Below are 24262 nucleotides of genomic sequence, written 5' to 3'. Positions count from 1 at the left end.
TGTTTGACTTTGGGTGGAATCCTCCATGTATTATTAGTAGTTTTTAGGTTTTGATATCAGCGGCTTCCAGTTCATTCCTTGATGAAACTATTGTGTTTGGGTATCTGATGACTGGTAGGGTGAATGTGTTGATAGCTCCAATCTTGTTCTTTCCATTCAGCTGGCTTTTTAGGACCTGAGTCACTGTTTGGAGGTACTTAGGTGTTGCAGCCTTCCTTGTGTCCTCATTGTGGTTTCCATGCACCTGCAGGATCTCCAGGTATTTGTAGCTGTCCGGTACAGTTGGTATGTGGCTTTCAGGTAACTTGACTCCTTCAGTCTTGATGAGTTTGCCTCTTTTCACTATCATCCGGCTACACTTTTCCAGTCTAGATGACATCCCAATGTATACCCTTGTCAGGTGGATTAGTGAGTCAATGTCCCTTTCATTTCTACCATACAGCCTGTTATCATCCATGCACAGGAAGTGGCTAATGGTCACTCCACTCTGAACCTGTACCCATATCCATTCTTTGAGATGATCTGGTTGAGGGGGTTCATCAAGCCTATGCAGAACAGCAGTGGGGATAGTGCATCACCCTGGTCTATTCCACATCTGATGGCCACTTGTGCCTTTGGCTTTGACGTAACTTCTAGCATTGTCTTCCAACAGCCAATTAAGTTCTTGATGAAGGTCCTTCCTGTCTTGTTGACCTTGTACAGGGATAGGCATTCCAGGATCCATGTGTGGGGCATTGAGTAGTATGCTTTCTGGTAGTCAAGCCAGGCTGTGCTTAGGTTGGTTTGCCTGGTCTTGGAGTCTTGCATGACTGCTTTGTCTATCAGTATTTGATGCTTGGAGCCTCTGGTTTCATTACCAATCTCCCTCTGACCAGGGCTCAAGACCATATGTTCCTTCAGCTTGGAGGCTACTCCATCTGATAAGTGCTTCCATGTTGTTGACACTATGTTGCTTAATTGGAACAGAAAACTGTTGCCGAACAGTTTCTAACTAGCGTCAGTTGTGTATACTTGTGTGGCTGTTAGACACGACACCGTGCTTAGAGCAAACATTTTTTAAGTAACTGTGTAACTTTGCATGTGTATGTGTTCAAAAAGCAGTGATTTCCATTCCTGATAGTTGGCTAGAAGTAAGCAGAAGACAAATTAGAATTGTTTTGCTCATTGCATTTTCAAGCATTCAGGCTTGGAGATGCACTGGGAGTGAAAATGAAACAGTTTCAATGAAATTTCTTCAACAAGTTAGGAACAATGAATAATTTGAAGGTACATACATCAAAGTTGCTGGTGAACGCAGCAGGCCAAGCAGCATCTATAGGAAGAGGCGCAGTCGACGTTAAGGCCGAGACCCTTCGTCAGGACTAACTGAAGGAAGAGTGAGTAAGGGATTTGAAAGCTGGAGGGGGAGGGGGAGATGCAAAATGATAGGAGAAGACAGGAGGGGGAGGGATAGAGCCGAGAGCTGGACAGGTGACAGGCAAAAGGGGATACGAGAGGATCATGGGACAGGAGGCCTAGGGAGAAAGACGGGGGGGGGGGTGACCCAGAGGATGGGCAAGAGGTATATTCAGAGGGACAGAGGGAGAAAAAGGAGAGTGAGAGAAAGAATGTGTGCAAAAAAATGAGTAACAGCTGGGGTACGAGGGGGAGGTGGGGCCTAGCGGAAGTTAGAGAAGTCAATGTTCATGCCATCAGGTTGGAGGCTACCCAGACGGAATATAAGGTGTTGTTCCTCCAACCTGAGTGTGGCTTCATCTTTACAGTAGAGGAGGCCGTGGATAGACATGTCAGAATGGGAATGGGATGTGGAATTAAAATGTGTGGCCACTGGGAGATCCTGCTTTCTCTGGCGGACAGAGCATAGATGTTCAGCAAAGCGGTCTCCCAGTCTGCGTCGGGTCTCACCAATATATAAAAGGCCACATCGGGAGCACCGGACGCAGTATATCACCCCAGTCGACTCACAGGTGAAGTGATGCCTCACCTGGAAGGACTGTTTGGGGCCCTGAATGGTGGTAAGGGAGGAAGTGTAAGGGCATGTGTAGCACTTGTTCCGCTTACACGGATAAGTGCCAGGAGGGAGATCAGTGGGGAGGGATGGGGGGGACGAATGGACAAGGTAGTTGTGTAGGGAGCGATCCCTGCGGAATGCAGAGAGAGGGGGGGAGGGAAAGATGTGCTTAGTGGTGGGATCCCGTTGGAGGTGGCGGAAGTTACGGAGAATAATATGTTGGACCCGGAGGCTGGTGGGGTGGTAGGTGAGGACCAGGGGAACCCTATTCCTAGTGGGGTGGAGGGAGGATGGAGTGAGAGCAGATGTACGTGAAATGGAGGAGATGCGTTTAAGAGCAGAGTTGATAGTGGAGGAAGGGAAGCCCCTTTCTTTAAAAAATGAAGACATCTCCCTCGTCCTAGAATGAAAAGCCTCATCCTGAGAGCAGATGCGGCGGAGACGGAGGAATTGCGAGAAGGGGATGGCGTTTTTGCAAGAGACAGGGTGAGAAGAGGAATAGTCCAGATAGCTGTGAGAGTCAGTAGGCTTATAGTAGATATCAGTGGATAAGCTGTCTCCAGAGACAGAGACAGAAAGATCTAGAAAGGGGAGGGAGGTGTCGGAAATAGACCAGGTAAACTTGAGGGCAGGGTGAAAGTTGGAGGCAAAGTTAATAAAGTCAACGAGTTCTGCATGCGTGCAGGAAGCAGCGCCAATGCAGTCGTCGATATAGCGAAGGAAAAGTGGGGGACAGATACCAGAATAGGCACGGAACATAGATTGTTCCACAAACCCAACAAAAAGGCAGGCATAGCTAGGACCCATACGGGTGCCCATAGCTACACCTTTAGTTTGAAGGAAATGGGAGGAGCAAAAGGAGAAATTATTAAGAGTAAGGACTAATTCCGCTAGACGGAGCAGAGTGGTGGTAGAGGGGAACTGATTAGGTCTGGAATCCAAAAAGAAGCGTAGAGCTTTGAGACCTTCCTGATGGGGGATGGAAGTATATAAGGACTGGACATCCATGGTGAAAATAAAGCGGTGGGGGCCAGGGAACTTAAAATCATCGAAAAGTTTAAGAGCGTGAGAAGTGTCACGAACATAGGTCGGAAGGGATTGAACAAGGGGTGATAAAACAGTGTCGAGGTATGCAGAAACGAGTTCGGTGGGGCAGGAGCAAGCTGAGACAATAGGTCGGCCAGGACAGGCAGGTTTGTGGATCTTGGGTAGGAGGTAGAAACGGGAAGTGCGGGGTGTGGGAACTATAAGGTTGGTAGCAGTGGATGGGAGATCCCCTGAGCGGATAAAGTCGTTGATAGTGTGGGAGACAATGGCCTGGTGCTCCTTGGTGGGGTCACGATCGAGGGGTAAATAAGAGGAGGTATCCGCGAGTTGTCGCTGTGCCTCGGCAAGGTAGAGGTCAGTACGCCAGACTACAACAGCACCCCCTTTATCAGCGGGTTTAATAATAAGGTTAGGATTAGTGCGGAGGGAGTGGAGAGCAGAGCGTTCCGAAGGAGTGAGGTTGGAATGGGAACAAGGTGCGGTGAAGTCGAGACGGTTGATGTCCCGTCGGCAGTTGGCAATAAAGAGATCCAGAGCAGGCAGAAGACCAGAGCGGGGTGTCCATGAAGAAGAGGAGGGTTGAAGACGGGAGAAGGGGTCATCGGTGGGGGTGGAAGAGTCCTTGCCGAAGAAGTAGGCTCGGAGACGGAGACGGCGGAAGAAAAGTTCCGCATCGTGGCGAACACGGAACTCGCTGAGGTGTGGGCGAAGGGGGACAAACGTGAGGCCCTTACTGAGAACAGAGCGTTCTGCCTCCGACAGTTGAAGGTCGGAGGGGATGGTAAAGACCCGGCACGGATGAGAGCTGGGATCAGAGGGGGGAGGGGGGAGGCTGGGGGTGTCAGTGGAGAGGGGAGGGTTGGGGTGAGAGAAAGATGGAGCCTCTGAGGGCCCAGGAATTGACGGTGGGATCTGAGGAAGACTGGGCTGCGGAGTGGTGGTGGGGGAAGGGGAGACGGGAGTCACAACAGCAGCACATAAAGACCCGGCCTGGAGTTCAAGGCTGGAGTCGCAGTTGGTGGTTGCGTAATCATTTCGAATGTGTCCATGGTCGTTGCTGGAGTCCGGGTTTTGAATATGTCCTGAGGTGTTGGAGCCGCCGAGATCAATGGCAGGCGCCGCAACTGAAAGTTCATGCCTGCTAGCGTCGGGGCCGGCAGGCTCTGGAGTCCGTAGATGTAAGATCTTGCGATCTTTGCCTAACATGACAAAGTCAAAAAAACGGCGATTGCAGGCGTGGATCCGACGGAGGATGAAATACCGGGTAGGACCATTACAGACGGCGAAGAAAGTGTCCCGAAGGTGTGGAAGGGTCTGGGATAGGGACACCAAGTACCTCCTCATGGCGGAGAGCGTCGCCTTCAGAGCTTGACGGGAGAAGCGGCGAGAGGCAGAGTCAATAAAATGTGAGTACCTGGGATCCTCAGAACGTCCAAATTGAGAGGCTTGGAAACGAATCCTAAAGCCAACTGGAGTAAGTTGGCGACGGAGGCACGTTCCAAGAAAGGATACATGGCTGTGATAGCGAGTCTGAGTCAAAATGTGGTCGAAAAGTTGAAGAGCCGAAGAAATTACAGATGGAGAGCAGTGAGAGATGGTTTCACTGAACTCCCGTCGAAGAGAGGATCTAAACTTCTTCGGTGTAGGCATCACCGGAAGAGGCTTCGCAGTAGTGAATTTAAACGCAAACAACAGGAATTCTGCAGATGCTGGAAATTCAAGCAACATACATCAAAGTTGCTGGTGAACGCAGCAGGCCAAGCAGCATCTATAGGAAGAGGCGCAGTCGACGTTTCAGGCCGAGAATTTCTCCGTCTCCGCTGCATCTGCTCTCAGGATGAGGCTTTTCATTCTAGGACGAGGGAGATGTCTTCATTTTTTAAAGAAAGGGGCTTCCCTTCCTCCACTATCAACTCTGCTCTTAAACGCATCTCCTCCATTTCACGTACATCTGCTCTCACTCCATCCTCCCACCACCCCACTAGGAATAGGGTTCCCCTGGTCCTCACCTACCACCCCACCAGCCTCCGGGTCCAACATATTATTCTCCGTAACTTCCGCCACCTCCAACGGGATCCCACCACTAAGCACATCTTTCCCTCCCCCCCTCTCTCTGCATTCCGCAGGGATCGCTCCCTACACAACTCCCTTGTCCATTCGTCCCCCCCATCCCTCCCCACTGATCTCCCTCCTGGCACTTATCCGTGTAAGCGGAACAAGTGCTACACATGCCCTTACACTTCCTCCCTTACCACCATTCAGGGCCCCAAACAGTCCTTCCAGGTGAGGCATCACTTCACCTGTGAGTCGACTGGGGTGATATACTGCGTCCGGTGCTCCCGATGTGGCCTTTTATATATTGGTGAGACCCGACCCAGACTGGGAGACCGCTTTGCTGAACATCTACGCTCTGTCCGCCAGAGAAAGCAGGATCTCCCAGTGGCCACACATTTTAATTCCACATCCCATTCCCATTCTGACATGTCTATCCACGGCCTCCTCTACTGTAAAGATGAAGCCACACTCAGGTTGGAGGAACAACACCTTATATTCCGTCTGGGTAGCCTCCAACCTGATGGCATGAACAAAAACAACAGGAATTCTGCAGATGCAGATGATGGCATGAACATTGACTTCTCTAACTTCCGCTAGGCCCCACCTCCCCCTCGTACCCCAGCTGTTACTCATTTTTTTGCACACATTCTTTCTCTCACTCTCCTTTTTCTCCCTCTGTCCCTCTGAATATACCTCTTGCTCATCCTCTGGGTCACCCCCCCCCCCGTCTTTCTCCCTAGGCCTCCTGTCCCATGATCCTCTCGTATCCCCTTTTGCCTATCACCTGTCCAGCTCTCGGCTCTATACCTCCCCCTCCTGTCTTCTCCTATCATTTTGCATCTCCCCCTCCCCCTCCAGCTTTCAAATCCCTTACTCACTCTTCCTTCAGTTAGTCCTGACGAAACGTCGACTGCGCCTCTTCCTATAGATGCTGCTTGGCCTGCTGCGTTCACCAGCAACTTTGATGTATGTTGCTTGAATTTCCAGCATCTGCAGAATTCCTGTTGTTTGCGTAATAATTTGAAGGTATTGACAAAAATCTTGAATTTTACAAAGAAACTGAAGATTTGGAAAATGCATTTGTCGAAAACATTGTCTGAAGGCAGTCCATTATCTGCACTAGGTGTCTGGGCTAATTCTGTTCATTTACAGTCAATCCAAAGAGCACAGTAGCACATTGGTTGTCCATCGTATCCGATGGTGACAGTTAAAACTGTCTGGGACAATTTTTAAAGTAGAAATGCCATTGCACTGGGACAGTTCCAATCTCTCAACCTCAGAAGTCTGGGTCCAGTGGTATGAGTAGTCATCACAAACTGGAGTCTTTCTTGATTGCAATGGATAACCATGATTTCTTCTGTGCCTTATCATGCCCTGCGCTGTCCACGAAGCATTGCAGGACCACCTTCTTGGCCATTGGAGCTCACTGTTGATCCCATCCACCCAGTCAACAGTAGCTAACTTCACATGCTAGGACAGGCATATCCCTATTTCACCGGGGTATGAGGCCCATCAGCTACACTCACCTGGTTTAGTTTGCCTGTCGAAGTGGTGGGATGGAGTGTGACAACTGTGGCGTGCAAACAGCTACTTGGAGCCACAGATGAGCGTTGTGTCCTGTGGGGACCTAAGGGTGAGTGAGCTGCCCCAGAATGGACACAACAAGCCCCTTCACCAGAGGTGCTGCATCTCCCTCGATACCCTATACACAGCAACATACACTGGATGAATTCTTCCATCGATAACTATTAGGAACTAATACACAATTTTATTATACTGCAGTAGCATTGCTGGTAAATTGTTGTAATTTGTTTTGTATTTCATTTAAATACACAATTTGTTACTCAATTCAACGGTAGTTTGCTTTTTTTAATACCTGTTTAACTATTTCATGAAATTTTGGCTAATTGGGGAAGCCACTTAAATGAGCCAAAACGTAGTGCCCCAATGTGTCCCAATTAACTGCAATCCACTGTATATGCACCCTTAGTGGCAACTTTATCAGGTACACCTATACACCTGCTTACTATGGTCAGACTAGTTCAAGCTGACAGGAAGGCGACAGTAACTCAAATAACCATGTTACAAAGTGGTGTGCAAAAGAGCAGCTCTGAATGTACATGTCGAACCTTGAAATAGATGGACTACTGCATTAGAAGACCACACACATACACTCAGCTACAGGAGGCACCTAATGAAGTGGCCACTGAGTGTGTATCCTGCCAGTATCTGATGTCCCAAAACACATCATCTCACGCTTGTCTCGATTAAATTCCATCTGCTACCACTCTACTCAACTTTCCAACTAATCCGTGTCCCTGTGCAACTCCACTAGTATTCAGCAAACTTACTAATTAGAATACCTATGTTCTCATCCAAGTTGTTTATATATATGATGAACAACACAGGGCTGAGTACCAATCCTTGTGGTACAGATGCAGACTCCACCACTATTCTTTGCCAGTGCCTTTTTCAATGTGATTGGTTGTCCCCTAGGTAGTATATACAAATGATGTCCACTTTTTCTGTATTTTATGTTTTCTGGTTATCAGCATGTTATGGCAATTTCTACCCCCCCCCCCCCACTTCCCTCACTATAAACTTTACTTCTTATATTACTGTGCAGAATGTTTAGCAGAATGGTACCTTGGCAAAGCAATTGAGGAGGCGCTTGTCATAGTCATCTGTAACACGTCCTCCATACTGAACTTCTCCAAGCATGTATCTTATGGTATTCCACGACACACCCTGAAGGAAAGCAAATATACAGTTAAAGGACACTCTTATTCAAGTGTATAAAGTTTCACCAAAATATAAGGATGCTAATTTTCACGGGGGCATGGATTCTCTTCATTAGCTATACTCTTAGTGTTTAGGATAATTTCACTATTAAGTTCTATGATATAACTACTTAAAACTAAGATTCTGAGTCAGAATGCACAAATTTGAAATAAAACAGATGAACTAAGAGGACAAATCATGATAGTGCAATAGAGAAGGATGACATAGATTCAGAAAGCAAATGTATGTGTGGTTTGGGTGATGATAAGAAATAAAAAGTGCAAGCAGTCACTTGTGGGAGGGGTAAACAAGCTCAACTCCTCAGTGAACCTATTAGAATGTCATAGCAAGTACCTGTAAACTTCAGCACAGCCTTTGTCAGGATGGAGATCTTTGGAGATCTTTAGACAGGTTGTGAACTCTGACTAAAACTGGACTTCAACTATTTCTGGTATACTAAATGGGTGTTGCATTTAGTCTTAATGTGTATTTGGGTGAAATCCTAAAAGAACACTAAATTAATTAAATTTCCCTTTATCAGGATCAAGAATCAGGTCTATTATCACACTAACTTATATAATATAAAACTTATTGTTTTGTGCCAGCTAGTTGCAATTGAGTTTCCTCCAGCTGTGCTGTTTGAGAATTCCTTGTGCATGATTTCAAAATCAGGTGTACGAATTCTGATTAAAAGCAATTGCTGTCAATCAAATAGAACTGGTCTGCATAAGCAGATTAGTAATTCAAGTTTATTGTTATTCAACCATTTACAGTAATATTTACCACCAAATGAAATAATGTTCCTCCAGACCAAGGTGAACAACACAGTACATATACCTCTCACACAATACATAAAGTAATAATTGGTTGCATTTATGTCACAAGTTAAAAAGTAAACAGTATAATGCTATTGGTGCTTCATAAAATAATGAGACCTAGGTGATAGCACGGAATTCAGTAGTCTCATGGCCTGGGAGAAGAAGATTTTCCTAATGCTATGGTACCTCCTGCCTGATGGTAGGGATTCAAAGAGATTTGGAACAGATAGGAGGGATCACTGACAATGTTAAGGGCCCTGCATATGTAGAGCTCCTGTTAAATATCTTGGACGGGTGGAATAGAGACCCTGATGATCCTCTCAACAGTACTCACAATCCTTTGAAGGATCTTGCGGTCAGATGCCTTGCAATTCCCATACCAGATGATGATGGAGCTGGTCAGCACACTCTCAGAGGTGCTCCTGTAAAAAATGATTAGAATGGGGGGGGGGGGAGCCTTGCTTATCTCAATCTTCTCAGGAAGTGGAGACGCTGCTATGCATTCTTGACTAAAGATGTGGCTTTGAGGGACCAGGTGAATCATCTGTTATGTGAACACCAGAAACTTGGTGCTCCTAACTCTGTCCATGGAGGAACTGTTTATAGTACGTGCAGTGAGGAGTGGTCAGCCTGCACCTTCCTAAAGTCCACAATTATCTTTTTAGTCTTGACCACGTTGAGCCTCAAGTTGTTGGGCTTACACCATTCTACCAGCTATTCTACCTCTCCTCTGTACACTGTCTCATCGTCGTTGTTGATGTAGCCAGCCACCGTTGCATCATCAGCTAACTTGATGATTCTGTCTGTGTCAGCAGCATTTTAAATGGGGAAGGTGAGCAACAAGAAGTCTTGAGACATTGGGACCAATGACATGGGTAGGAAAATGTAAGAGGACCTGAAGAGAGAATTTAGGGAGCTAGGTAGAAAGCTGAAAAGCATGACCTCCAGGGTAGTAATCTCTGGATTGCTGCCTGTGCAACTCTCTAGTGACGCTAAGAATAGGATGACTTGGCAGATAAATGTGTGGTTGAGGAACTGCTACAGAGGAAAGGGTTTCAGATTTCCGGATCATTGGGATCTCTTCTGCTGAAGGAATGACTAATACAAAAGGAACAGTATACACCTGAACCCGAGGGGACCAATATCCTCGCGGGCCATTTTGCTAGAACTGTTGGGGAGGATTTAAACTAATTTGGTAGGGGGATGGGAACCAGAGTGATAGGGCTGAGGATGAGGCAGTTAATATACAAGTAGATCTAGTGTGTAGTGAGACTGTAAGGGAGGACAGGCAGATGATCGGGCAAAATTGCAGACAGTGGATTGAGTTGCAGTATAACGGGGTAAAATCAAAAAGGGTGATGAATACAACGCACTGCCTGCAATCATAGCTGAAAGAAGATTATAGATAGGAGCTTAACATCCAAGGATACACATTGAATAAGAAATAACAGACACATAGGCAGAGGGGGTGACATGGTTCTGTTAGTAAACAATTAAATCGAGTCCTTAGAAAGCGGTGACAGAGGATTGGAAGATGCAGAATCCTTGTGGGTGGAGTTAAGGAACTGCAAGGAATTGATGGGAGTTATATACAGGCCTCCAAACAGTAGCTAGGATTTGGGCTACAAATTAACAGCAGGAGATAGTAAATGCATGTCAAAAGGGCAATGTTATGACAGTCATAGGGGATTTGAATATACAGGTAGATTGGGAAAATCAGGTTGATGCTTACATTGGATCCCAAGAGATGGAATTTGTAGAATGCCTATGAGCTGGTGTTTTAGGGCAGTTTATGGTTGAGCCCATTAAGGGATCAGCTATTCTAGATTAAGTGTTGTGTAATGAACCAGATTTGATTAGGGAGATTGAGGTAAAGAACCCTGAGGAGACAGTGATCGTAATATGATAGAATTCACCTTGCAATTTAAGAGAGACAAGCTAAAGTCAAATGTATCAGTATTACATTGGGGTAGAGTGAATTACAGAGGTGTGAGAGAGGAGCTAGCCAAAGTTGATTGGAAGGGGACACTAGCAGTGATGATGGCAGAGTAGCAATGGCTGGAGTTTCTGGGAACAGTTTAGAAGGTACAGGATAGGTACATCCCAAAGAAGATGTATTATTCTAAAGACAGGATGGCACAACCATAGCTGACAAGGGAAGTAAAAGCCAACATAACAGCAAAAGGGAGGGCATAAAAATTAGTAGGAAGTTAGAGGATTGAGAAGCTTATAAAAACCCAACAGTAGGCAACTTAAAAAGTCATTAAGGAGGAAAAAGGTGAAATATGAAGGTAAGCTAGCCAGTAATATCAAAGAGGACCCAAAAGATTTTTTTTAGATATATAAAGAGTCAAAGAAAGGTGAGAGTAGATATCATATCACTGGAAAATGGCACTGCAGAGCTCGCAATGGGGGACAAGGAAATGGCAGAGGAACTGAATAAGTATTTTGCATCAGTCTTTACTGTGGAAGACACTAGCAGTATGCTGGAAGTTCGAGAGAGTCAGGGGCAGAAGTGAGTGCAGTTGCTATTATTAGGGAGAAGGTGCTTGGGAAGCTGAAAGGTCTGAAGATAGGTAAGTCACCTGGATCAGATGGACCAAGATGACAAGGTGAAAGAGAATCCTAAGAGAGTCTGCAGATATGTTAAGAGCAAAAGGATCGTAAAGGACAAAATTGATCCTCTAGAAGACCTGAATGGTAATCCATGTGTGGAGCCAAAAGAAGTGGGGGAGATCTTAAATGGATTTTGGATAGGTGCATGGATGGTAGGGGTATGGAGGGCCATGGTCTTAGTGCAGTTCAATGGGAATAGGCAGTTTAAGTGGTTTAGCACACACTAGATGGGCCAAAAGGCCTGTTCCTGTGCTGTACTTTTCTTTGACTCTATGACTATACCCCAGGGTTCTGAAAGAGGTGGCTGAGAGTTTATGAAGGCAATTGTAATGATCTTTCAAGAATCACTAGATTCTGGCATGGTTTGGGAGGACTGGACTATTGAAAATGTCACTCCACTCTTCAAGAAGGGAGGGAGGCAGAAGAAAGGAAATTATAGACCAGTTAGCCTGACTTCAGTGGCTGGCAAAAAGTTGGAGTTAATTATTAAGGATTATTTTTGGGTGCTTGGAGGCACATGGTAAAATAGGCCAAAGCCAGCATGGATTCCTTAAGGGAAAATCTTGCCTGATATATCTGATGGAATTCTTCGAGGAAATAACAAGCAAGGTAGATAAAGGAAAATCAGTGGATGTTATGTACTTGGATTTTCAGAAGACCTTTGACAAGGTGCTGCACATGAGGCTACTTAACAAGGTAAGAGCCTATGGTATTACAGGAAAGATACTAGCATGATAGAACATTAACTAATTGGTTGGAAGCAAAGGGTGGGAATAAGAGGAGCCTTTTCTTATTATCTTCTAGTGTTGCTCTGCAGGGGTTGTTGTTTTAACCGTTTCTTTTTATGTTATACGTCAATGGATTTGATACTGAAATTGATGGCTTTGTAGCTAAATTCACAGATAATTAGATTAGATTAGATTAGATTCAACCTTATTAGCATTGTGCCGAGTACAGATACAAAGTCAATGAAATGCATTTAGCATCTGACGAGAAATGCAAAGAATAGTGTTATTTACAAAATAACTGCGAATAAAAAGTGCTACAGCACACAAATATAAAAGTACTCAGACAGTACAATATGGGTGCAATACTGCATAGCGCTGTGATGTGAGGTTCAGCAGGGTCACAGCCTCAGGGAAGAAGCTCTTCCTGTGCCTGCTGGTGCGGGAACGGAGGCTCCTGTAGGGCCTACCGGCTGTGAGGAGAGTTAAAAGTCCATGGTTAGGGTGAGAGGCATCCTTGATAATGTTTTTCACCCTGCCCAGGCAGCGTTTATGGTAGATGTTCTCAATGATGGGCAATTGGGTGCCGATAATCTGTTGGGCAGTTTTCACCACACGCTAGAGTGCTTTGCGGGACAATTGTCATACCACACTGAGATGCAGTTGGTGAGTATGCTCTCAATGGTACAGCGGTAAAAGTCCGTCAGTATCCTGGGACAGAGGTGGGCTTTCTTGATGCTCCGCAGGAAATAAAGGCGCCTTTTTGATCAGGATGGAGAAGTTCAGGGACCAGGTGAGATCTTCGGAAATGTGGACACCAAGGAATTTGAAGCTTGATACACACTCCACTACAGCTCCATTGATGTAGATGGGGATGTGAGTGTGGCTCCTAGCATGCCTGAAGTTCACAATGATCTCCTTGGTCTTCTGGGTGTTAAGGGCCAGATCGTTGTCGGCACACCACACAGCCAGGTGCTGAACCTTGTCCCTGTAGGCTGTCTCGTCATTCCCTCTGATCAGGCCAACCACCATGGTGTTGTCTGCAAACTTGATTATGGAGTTAGGATCATGTACAGGAACGCAGTCATAGGTGAAAAGGGAGTACAGAAGAGGGCTCAGCACACAGCCTTGAGGCACGCTGGTGTTCAGGGTGAGAGTGGAGGAGGAGAGGTTGTCTAACTTAACAGATTGGGGTCTGTTAGTCAGAAAGTCCAAGGTCCAATTGCAGAGGGATGAGCTGATACCAAGCTGGTGAAGTTTGGCGATCAGCTTGGAGGGGACCACGGTATTGAATGCTGAACTAAAGTCAATGAACAGCATTCTGACGTAAGAGTTGGGGCTGTCCAGGTGAGTCAGGGCAGAGTGAAGTGCCGTGGAGATGGCGCCCTCTGTTGACCTGTTGGTGTGATAGGCAAATTGATGGGGTCCAGGGTAGTGGGCAGACAGGATTTCAGATGTGATAGAACCAGTCTGTCAAAGCACTTTGCAATGATGGGGGTGAGCGCAACTGGGCGGAAGTCATTCAGGCCCGTGGCAGTGGAATGCTTTAGCATTGGCACGATGGTGGCGATCTTGAAGCTTGTGGGGACAACTGCCTGGGCCAGGGACAGATTAAAAATGTCTGTGAAGACCCCAGCCAACTGCCCTGCACAGACTCTGAGCACACGGCCAGGTATTCCATCTGGACCAGCTGCCTTCCGTACATTCACCCTGCTCAGGATGGCGCAGACATCGGAGGTGGAAAGTGAGAGAGGCAGTTCACCAGGTGGGAGATCCGCTTTGAGGGTGACCTCCTTGTTCTCTCAGTCAAAGCGAGCATAGAAGTAATTGAGCTCATCAGGGAGGGAGGCAGAGCTGGAAGGGGGCACAGTACTAGGAGGTTTGAAGTCTGTAATGACCTGTATGCCATGCCACATGTGCCAGGGGTCCGAGGAGTTGAAATGCTCCTCGATTCTCTGTTTGTATATGTGTTTAGCCTGAGAGACTCCCCTCCTCAGGTTGGCCCTGGCTGAGCTGTAAGCCTCCCAGTCTCCAGACCTGACGGCTGAATCTCTGGCTTTGAGCAGGAGGCAAACCTCTCTGTTCATCCATGGTTTCTGTTTAGGGAAAACTTTTATTTGTTTTTGTGATGTCACACTATCTACACACTTGTTGATGTGCTCAAGGACAGTGTTGGTATATAAGTCAATGTTAGTCTTTGGTGGTATGGGCAGCAAAGGCGCTCCAGTCTGTGTGCTGAAGAGCAGAGTCAGCACCCTCCAGCCAGATCTTAATCGTCTTCATTGTGGGTTTCAGCCGTTTAATGACCAGGCTATACTTGGGAAGCAGAAACAACGAAAGATGGTTGGACTGTCCAGGTGGGGGAGAGTAGTGGCTTTGTAAGCATCAGCCACATTTGTGTAGATATGATCTAAGGTTTTATTTCTCCTTGTGGTGCATGATACATTTTGGTAAAATCTTGGAAGCACGGTACGTAGGTTACAATGATTAAAGTCCCCAGCAACAATAAAGGCTCCGTCTGGATGCAATGTCTGCAGCTTGCTAATAGTGGCACTGAGGTCTTTCATGGCTACTTTAGCATTAGCATCTGGTGGTACATAAACTGCGACAGCAATGATGCATGTAAACTCTCGCGGTTGATAAAAAGGTCTGCTCTTAATAATCAGGTATTCCAGATCAGCAGAGCAGTAAGTGTCAGCAATGGTAGAGTTAGTACACCATGATCAATTCACATAGATGCATAAACCACCTCCCCTACTCCCCTTCTTAGTGTAAGGGTCCAAGTCCTTAGTTCGTCCAGCTAGTTCATCTAAGACCGACCATTGGCGAGGAAGATGCTAGGTAGCGCTGGCCGGTGTGGATTTAGCCTTAGCCTAGCATGCAAACCTCCACGCTTCCCCCATCTTTGTTTACGGTCTCGACTTCGGTGCCGGGCCTTCTGGTTGGAGAGAGTTGAATGCAGGTCCATGGTGTCCTTACTAACCTCGGAAGTAGTTGGTCAAAGTTGAATGGATAGTCCAAAACTGTGTTGGTGCATTGATAGTTAATGTCCAAAAGTGACCGTTTGTTGTAAGTGTAGTTCGTATAGCCGAATTGAGCGAACACGCAGGAGACAAGCAGATAAATTAACACTATTTTTCGAAATCTGGTAAAACTCTGAGCCTCGCAATACACACGCGCCGCCATCTTATATGAAGATACGTGAAGAGGAAGGTAGTATTGGTGAAGCAGGGAGGCTACAAAAGGACAGACAGATTTGGAGAAGAGGTGGCAGATGAAATACAGTGTCCAGAAGTGTACGGTTATGCACTTTATGTATGGTAGAAGGAATAAAAGCGTAGACGATTTTCTAAATGGGGAGAAAATCAAAAAATCTGAGCTGCAAAGGGACTTTGGAGTCCCTGTGTAGGATTCCCTAAAGGTTAATTTGCAGGTTGATTTGGTGTTGAAGACGGCAAATGCAATGTCAGCATTAATTTTGAGGGGACTAGAATTTAAAGGCAAGGATGTATTATTGAAGTTTTATAAGGCACTGGTGAGGCCTCACTTGGTATTGTGAGCAATTTTGGGCTCCTTACCTAAGAAAGGATGTGCTCTCATTGGAGATTGTAAAAGGAGGTTCACAAAAATGATTCCAGGAATGAAAGGCTTGTCATATGAGGAGCATTTGATGGCTCTGGCTTATACTCATTGAAATTTAGAAGAATGGGGGTGGGATCTAATTGAAGCCTATCGAAAGTTGAAAGGCCTAGATAGAGTAGATGTGGAAAAGATGTTTCCTATAGTGGGGCAATCTAGAACCAGAAGGCACACCCTCAGGATTGAGAAATATCTATTTAGAATGGAGATGAGGAGGAACTTCTTAAGCTGGAGGGTGGTGAATGTGTGGAATTCATTGTCACAAGTGGCTGAAGAAGTCCGATCATTTAAGGTGAGGGTTGATAGATTTTTGGTAATTCAGATGTAAAGGTTATGGGAAGAAAGGAGAATGGGGTTGAGATGGAAATGGATCAGCCATGATCAAATGGCAGAGCAGATTCAATGGGCCAATGGCCTAATTCTGCTCCTATATCTTATATTAAATGCTGAGCTGAAGTTGATAAACAGCATCTTGCATATGAGGCACCATTTTCCAGGAGGGACAGGACAGAGTGGTATGCAGAGGCTATGAGATCATCAATGGACTGATTTAAGTGATAAATGAACTGGAAAGGGTCCAAGGTAGCATGAAGGTGGGATTTAATGTGATTCATAACCAACCACTCAAAGTACTTCATTATTGTTGACATCAGTGCCATTGGACAGTAATCATTAAGGCTGGTTATTGGTGCCCTTTTGATCGCCGGGATGATGGTGGCTGTCTTGAAGCCTGTGGGGACAGTAGATTGCTCCAGAGAGATGTTGAAGATGTCTGTTAGGACCTCTGTTAGCTGGGCTGCACAGTCTCACAGCATGAATGTTATCAGGCTATGCAGGTTTATGTGGGTTGATCCCAGCTCCTCCAGGGGAAGGGGGGCCCTTCCTCACTGGCACATCATTCTGTGTATCAAATACTGTGTAAAAGACATGCAGCCTATCAGGAAGAGAAGCATCAATACTGTTAGTGCGCAGGGTGGACTTGTAATTCATTATGGTCTGAATGCCCTGCCACATGCAGCTTATGTTTCTCGTGAATAACCCCATTTTGCCTTCCTGATGGCATGGGAAAGTGCAGCTATTGCTGACCTGAGAGCTGTCTTATCCCCCGATCTGAAGGCAGCATCCTGACCTCTCAGCAGTACTCAGAACTCTGCTGTCAACCAGTAGAGCAGCAGTTGATTAGACAGCAACAATCAAGAGGCATGACATCCATGTTCCAGTGGAAACACATTCGCTCAATATTAGTGATGACTTTGCTCTCCATTGGACCTTGAGTGAAAAGCTCAGTTTGCAGGTTGTACAGTTTTACACAAAATATTGTGTAGTTGCAGATGAAGGAACTGGTATTAATGTTACCACATCCAACATTTTTATGAGGTCATACCCACACTTGGTGATGTCAAAGTCAAAGTAAATTTATTATCACATTATGTATATGTTACCATATGTAACCTAATTTTCTTGCAGGAATTTACAGGAAAATAAAGAAATACAATAGAATTTATGAAAAATATCTGTTCATAATCTAAGACTAACAACCTGGCAGGGTGGAGATATGTCTCTACCAAAGGAGGTATAAGGTGCTCCTTCCCTCCACTAGCCTGCAGGTCACCCTTGGGCCCCCCCAACAGGGTCATGTGAAGCTGTGGGAGCAGGAGATAGTTGTATAAGCAGCTGGTTCATATTGCAAGTCCTCATTATGCAGCCACCGACGCCAGATAATCTCTGAAGAATTTTGATAATGGCTGGGGTCACCCATCTTGTAAAGACACTTCCCAGAAGAAGGCAAGAGCAAAGCACTTTTGTGGAAAAATTTGCCAAGAACAATCATGGTCATAAGACCATGATCACCCACATCATACGACACGACACATAATGATGATGATGTTGATAACAATCAATATGCAAAAGAAGACATATTGAGCAAATAAAAACTAAATAATACTGAGAAAATGAGTCATAGAATCCTTAAAAGTGTACCTGTAGGACGTGAAATCAGTTCAGAGTTGTGAATAAAGTTATCCACACCAGTTCAGGAATCTAATGGTTGTTGAGTAACAACATTACTTGACCTAGTGGTGTGGACTCAAGGTTCCTGTACCTCTTGCCCGATGCTGGGAGTGAGAAGAGAGCATGACCTGGATGCTGGGGTCCTTGATGACGGATGTTGCTTTCTCGTGGCAGCGCTCCATGTAGATGTGCTCAATTTTGGGGAGGACTTTTCCTGTAATGGACTGGGATATATCCATCACTTTCTGTAGACTTTTCCATTACTGGGCATTAGTATTTCCATACCAGGCCATGATGCAACTAGTGAGGATACTCTTCACTGTACATCTATAGAAGTTTGTCAAAGTTTTAGGTGATGTGCCAAGTCTACGCAAACTCTTAAGAATGTAGAGGCACCGTTGTGTCTTCTTTGTGATGGCACTTATGCGCTGGTCCCAGGACAGATCCTCTGATAATGATAACGCCAAGGAATTGAAAGCTCCCCCTCCAGCTCTGACCTTCTAATGAGGACTGGCTCATGGACCTCTGGTCTTTCCTCCTGTAGTTGATAATCAGCTCTTGAGTTTTGATGACGTTGAGTGAGGTATTGTTGTTGTAGCACCATTCAACCAGAATTTCAATCTCCCTCCTATATGATGATTCGTTACCACCATTGATTTGGCCAGCAACAGTGGTGTCGTCAGCAAAATGCAGCATTGAAGTTGTACCTAGCTAAACAAGCAGGTATAAAGTGAGTAGAGCAGGTGCCTATAGGAGCACACAGCCTTGTCTATAGGGGCACAAATGAGAGCATCCTGACTGGCTGAATCACTGCCTAGTATAGGAACTGTACTTCCCTCAATCGCAGGGCTCTGCGGAGAGTGGTGCGGACAGCCCAGCGCATCGGTAGATGTGAACTTCCCACTATTCAGGACATTTACAAAGACAGGTGTGTAAAAAGGGTCCGAACAATCATTGGGGACCTGAGTCACCCCAACCACAAACTGTTCCAGCTGCTACCATCCAGGAAACAGTATTGCAGTATAAAAACCAGACCAACAGACTCTGGGACAGCTTCTTCCACCAGGCTTTCAAAATGCTTAATTCATGCTGACCCAACTGTATTTCTATATTATATTGACTGTCCTGTTGTACATTCTATTTATTATAAATTACCATTAATTGCACATTGCACATTCAGATGGAGATGCAACATAAAGATTTTTACTTCTCATGGAAATGAAGGATGTAAGTAATGTCAGTTCAATTCAGTTCAATACCTATGCTAATGGTGGAGATGATATTGATAGTCAAGTCTTTCACCATGCAGTGCATGTTTGAAGCCTCCTCAACATAATTTGGAGTTTCCAGTTCCACGAAAGTGTGTCACAGTAGTTCCTCTAATTGCAAAGAGGAGGACTCTCCCCTCCAGCCCAATGAAGCATATTACCTCATAATTTTCTCCTTTCTGCATGACATATTTCCTATTCAAGCAGTTCCTGCATCAAAAAAGGGCTATATAATACATATATAGGCCTAATTTATATTCATGATTGATTGTGGGGATAACTTAGGTAGTGATGAGAGGAAGAAGTGGGAGTGTGAGAGGAGTACATGTGTATTTTTTAAGGAAGTGTCAATATCAAAAAGTAATGTTTGCAAACTTGTAGAGGCCACAGTGACAAGGACATATCTAATGATGTTGTGATTTTTTATTCAGCTCAAATGTCTTCATTTAGCATATCAGAAATAGGCAAAATCTAGTGTAGGACTTCAATGCCACTTTCAGATAATCTTGGTACTCTCTCCATTTTCTTTCTCCTCCATGACAGACGTCATGTTGTTGCAATTCAGCTACCATAGGCAGTGTGCATTCAAGGGTTGACACCCATCTCTGATGCTGCAAAGCAGAATGGGTAGTGGCTGTGAAAGACTTGGTGCACAGATCTCAAATAATACATAATTTGGGGTGGAACCCACACAATCACTGTGCACACGTCTTTAGCCAACTCTGCATTCTTTTTGCGGGAACAATTTAGTTCTACCATTGTACACAATATTTCAGCACATCAGAACTAAAGTTTTAGCCAATGGTGTTGCTTGTTATTCAAAATCAACATACTATAAGTGCTGGAGATCTGAGATAAAGACAAACATTATGAGAAATACTCAGCAGGTCATGCAAGATACTTGGAGAGAAAAACAGTCACTTGCTGACCCGTCATCTGGCTTTCATTCTGAAATACAGCAATATTGAAATGTTTCCTTATCATTATTATCATACATAAACAGTTTGACATACCTTCTTTTTATCACAGTCATCCAGGTGATTCTGTATGAACTGTATACTGGCTGTAAAATCTGAGGAGTTAAACTCATATGGAATACACCAACCCAGTGGACCAAACTTTCGCCGCTCCTGACAATTGGAAAGAAGACAAAACAAATTCAAGTAAAACCAAACACGAGGAATTCTGCAGATGCTGAATTCAAGCAACACACATCAGAGTTGCTGGTGAACACAGCAGGCCAGGCAGCATCTCTAGGAGGAGGTACAATCGACGTTTCAGGCTGACACCCTTCGTCAGGACTACTTCGTCAATTTGGACCTTCTGAGGATCCCAGGTACTCACATTTTATTGACTCTGCCTCTTGTCGCTTTTCCCGTCAAGCTCTGAAGGTCACCCTTTCCGCCATGAGGAGGTATTTGGTGTCCCTATCCCAGACCCTTCCACACCTTTGGGACACTTTCTTCACCATCTGTAATGATCCTACCCGTTATTTCATCCTCCGTCGGATCCATGGCTGCAATTGCCATTTTTTTGACTTTGTCATGTTAGGCAAAGATCGCAAGATCTTACATCTGCAGACCCTACAGCCTGCTGGCCTGGACGCTAGCAGGCATGAACTTCAGATTGCGGCCTCTGCCATTGATCTCGCTGGCTCCAACACCTCAGGGCATATTCAAAACCCGGACTCCAGCAACAACCATGGACACCTTCAAAGCAATTGTGCAACCACCAAATGCGACTCCAGCCTTGAACTCCAGGCCGGGTCTTTATGTGCTGCTACTATGACTCTCGTCTCCCCTTCCCCCACCAGCACTCTGCAACCAAGTCTCCCTCATATCCCACCGTCAGCTCCTGGGCCCTCAGAGGCTCCACCTTCCTCTCACCCCAACCCTCCCCTCTCCACTGACACCCCCAGCCTCCCCCCTCCCCCCTCTGATCCCAGCTCTCATCCGTGCTGGGTCTTTACCATCCCCTCCGACCTTCAACTGTCGGAGGCAGAACGCTCTGTTCTCAGTAAGGGCCTCACGTTTGTCCCCCTTCGCCCACACCTCAGCGAGTTCTGCATTCGCCATGTCACGGAACTGTTCTTCCGCCGTCTCCGTCTCTGAGCCTTCTTCTTCGGGAAGGACTCTTCCACCCCCACCGATGACTCTTTCTCCCGTCTTCAACCCTCCTCCTCTTCATGGACACCCCACTCTGGTCTTCTGCCTGCTCCGGATCTCTTCATTGCTAACTGCCGACGGGACATCAACCGTCTCAACTTCACCGCACCTTGTTCCCATTCCAACCTTACTCCTTCCGAACGCTCTGCTCTCCACTCCCTCCGCACTAAGCAGTCCTGACGAAGGGTCTCAGCCTGAAATGTCGACGGTACCTCCTCCTAGAGATGCTGCCTGGCCTGCTGCGTTCACCAGCAACTTTGATGTGTGTTGTTCAAGTAAAGTCAAAGCCAATCAGACTGAATTAAGAATAATTACACTTTATTAGTTGGGGGATTTCAAACTTACCCAAATTCAGAATGAAAGATTAGAATATATAGAATTTTTAAGTGCGCATGAGAGCTTCATGAGCAATATTAGAGCTAATCGGACTAGAAAAGGGGTAGTATTGGATCTAATATCTAGTATGGTCATATCCAAAAAGAAGGAGAATCCTATCTGCAGGCTGAGAATAAACGGGGAAGACATAAAACAAGTACAGAAATTTTGCTACTTAGGAAGCTGGGTGACATCAGATGGCAGGTGTGACATGGACATCAAAAGAAGAATAGGGATGGCAAAAGACACCTTTACAAGAATGAAGAGTATACTGACCAATACTAAAGTAGGCATGACAACCCGCCTCAGAGTACTGAAATGTAACGTTTATCCATTTATGTTATGTGGCTCTGAATGTTGGACAATATCTAGTAACATGAGGAAACGAATTGTAGCAGCAGAGATGTGGTTTTTGAGGAGGATGCAAAGAATATCATGGATGAAATGAATATCTAACGAGGATGTCATGAACAGAGCAAACACAAAAAGAGAAATAATGTATGAGATCATGAAAAGGCAACGTAACTTCATTGAACATGTGATTAAGAAAGAGGAGTTAGAAAGCACGGTAATTATGGGAAAGATTGAAGGGAAGAAAGCAAGAGGAAGACAAAGACAAATGTTGATGAAGACAGCAGCCAGGGAACTGGAAATGAATACCAATGAATTGATCCACTTGACCCGAGACAGGAGTGTGTGGGCCATGGCAGTCAAAGCTCAAACTGGGCATGGCACCTGATGATGATGGTGATGGCTCTCACAACCAGACTATGTAACAGTTTCTTCCCCCAAGCCATCAGACTCCTCAATACCCACAGCCTGGACTGACACCAACCTATTGTACCCTCTACTGTGCCTACTGTCTTGTTTATTATTTATTACTATTTATTGTAGTGCCTGCACTGTTCTGTGCACTTTATGCAGTCCTGGATAGGTCTGTAGTCTAGTGTAGTTTTTGTGTTTTTTCTTACATGGTTCAGTGTAGTTTTTGTATTGTTTCATGTAGCACCATGGTCCTGGAAAATGTTGTCTCATTTTTACTATGTTCTGTACCAGCAGTTATGGTTGAAATGACAATAAAAAGTTACTTGACTTGACTTGATTGGATCTAACCTTAAGGAATGATGTTGGGTAAGTGTTTGGAGTGTCAATGGAGAACATTTTGGAAATAGTAACTGTAAGTTTCAAGGTAGTTATGGGAAAGGATAAAGATGGTCTGAAAATGGTGAAGGAAATGGCCATTTATTTCCAATTCAGGCAGGTGTATGAATTGAAGGGAAGACGGCAGGAAATGTTCTTATCCTCCTTTTTTTGTGGCAAGGGTGGCGTATTTAGGAGGTTTTGATAGATTACACCTGGCAAGTGACAGCAAAGCATTTTGTAGATAGGTACAAATTATAGCCAGGTATGTTGGTAGTGCAAAGAATGATTGTTTAAGGATAATGAGTGGAAAGCTAAACACCTTGGTGTTTAATCAAAGATGATGTTGGGCTTCTTGGGTGCTATTGGGCATTCATACAGGGAAAATATAGAGTATTAACAAAATTAATTTAGAATATCAGAAAATGAAATAGAAGGCCATTCAGTTCCTTATGTCAGGTCTCCCATTGAATATGATTAAGGCTTTTTTTTTTAACTTTGGTGGTAGTTTCCTGCACTAACACTATAACTCTTTATTTCTTAATATCTAGAAATCTATCATTTTTTGATTCCTGAACAAGAGAAAATCTGCAGATGCTGGAAATCCAAGCAACTCACAAAATGCTGGAGGAACTCAGCAGACTTGGTAGCATCTATGGAAAAGAGTAAACAGTCGATGTTTTGGGCCGAAACCTTCATCAGGACTGGAGAAAAAAGATGAGAAGTTAGAGTAAGAAAGTAGGGGGAAGGGGTGAAGAAATACAAGTTAGTAGGTGATAGGTGAAACCGGGAGAGGTGGAGGGATTAAGTAAAGAGCTGGGAAGTCGATTAGTGAAAGAGATAAAGGGCTGGAGAAGGTGTAATCTGATAGGAGAGGACAGAAGGCCTGGAAGAAAGGAAAGGGGGAGGAGCACCAGAGGGAGGTGCTGGGCAGATAAGGAGAGAGGGAAATGGGGATGGGGAACGGTGACGGAGAGGTGGGGGGGCATAACTGGAAGTTCGACCCTGAATGTGTTCATCAAATGAGCTGCCAAAGGTCCCTTAGATGGAGACTAACAATGATTCAGTATAATCTGTATCAATGAATCTTTTCTTAATGTGATCCTAAATGATCAACTCCTTATTTAGAACCCCCAATTCTACACACCACAAGCAAGGTAAAAAAAAATCAACCCTGCATTTATTTTATTTATAGACACAGCGCAGAATAGACCCAACTGGCCCAACAAGCTACCTATTTAACCCTAGCCTAAACCCAGTGTTAGAGTGGGGAGGCTTGGGCAAGGTAAGTATCCGATAAGTTTCTTCTTATTCCCTCTTCATTCTCCGTCTGTTAGTGCATAATTAGTGTAGTGAGAATGGCTCCGGGGAGGTGTATTCTTTGTGTAAGATGTGGGAATTCTCAGAGACTTCCAGCCTCCCAGATAACTACACCTGCTCCAGGTGCACCAAGCTGCTGCTCCTCAGAGAACATATTAAGGAACTGGAGCTTCAGCTCAATGACTTTCGGCTCATGCGGGAAACTGAGGAGATGATAGATAGGAGCTACTGAGAGGTAGTCACCCCTAAGTTGCAGGAGGCAGGAAAATGGGTGACTGTCAGGAAAGGGAAG

At 45.2% G+C, this 24262-nt stretch overlaps 1 protein-coding gene across 1 annotated transcript in view; it reads right to left on the bottom strand.

The window, feature by feature from the left end:
• The window catches only part of LOC134357440 (dynein axonemal heavy chain 8-like), a 1088497-nt gene that overhangs the window by 19732 nt on the left and 1044503 nt on the right, over positions 1–24262 (bottom strand). The window contains exons 86-87 of the mRNA XM_063069028.1: positions 19984–20100; positions 7760–7861 (exon numbers count right to left, since the gene is read on the bottom strand). Coding sequence (XP_062925098.1) covers positions 7760–7861; positions 19984–20100 — 219 coding nt within the window. The remainder of the gene's footprint in view (positions 1–7759; positions 7862–19983; positions 20101–24262) is intronic.

This window comes from Mobula hypostoma, chromosome 2 (genome assembly GCF_963921235.1).
Source record: "Mobula hypostoma chromosome 2, sMobHyp1.1, whole genome shotgun sequence".
Classification (NCBI taxonomy): domain Eukaryota; kingdom Metazoa; phylum Chordata; class Chondrichthyes; order Myliobatiformes; family Myliobatidae; genus Mobula; species Mobula hypostoma.
This window is presented reverse-complemented; position numbering and strand designations above follow the sequence as displayed.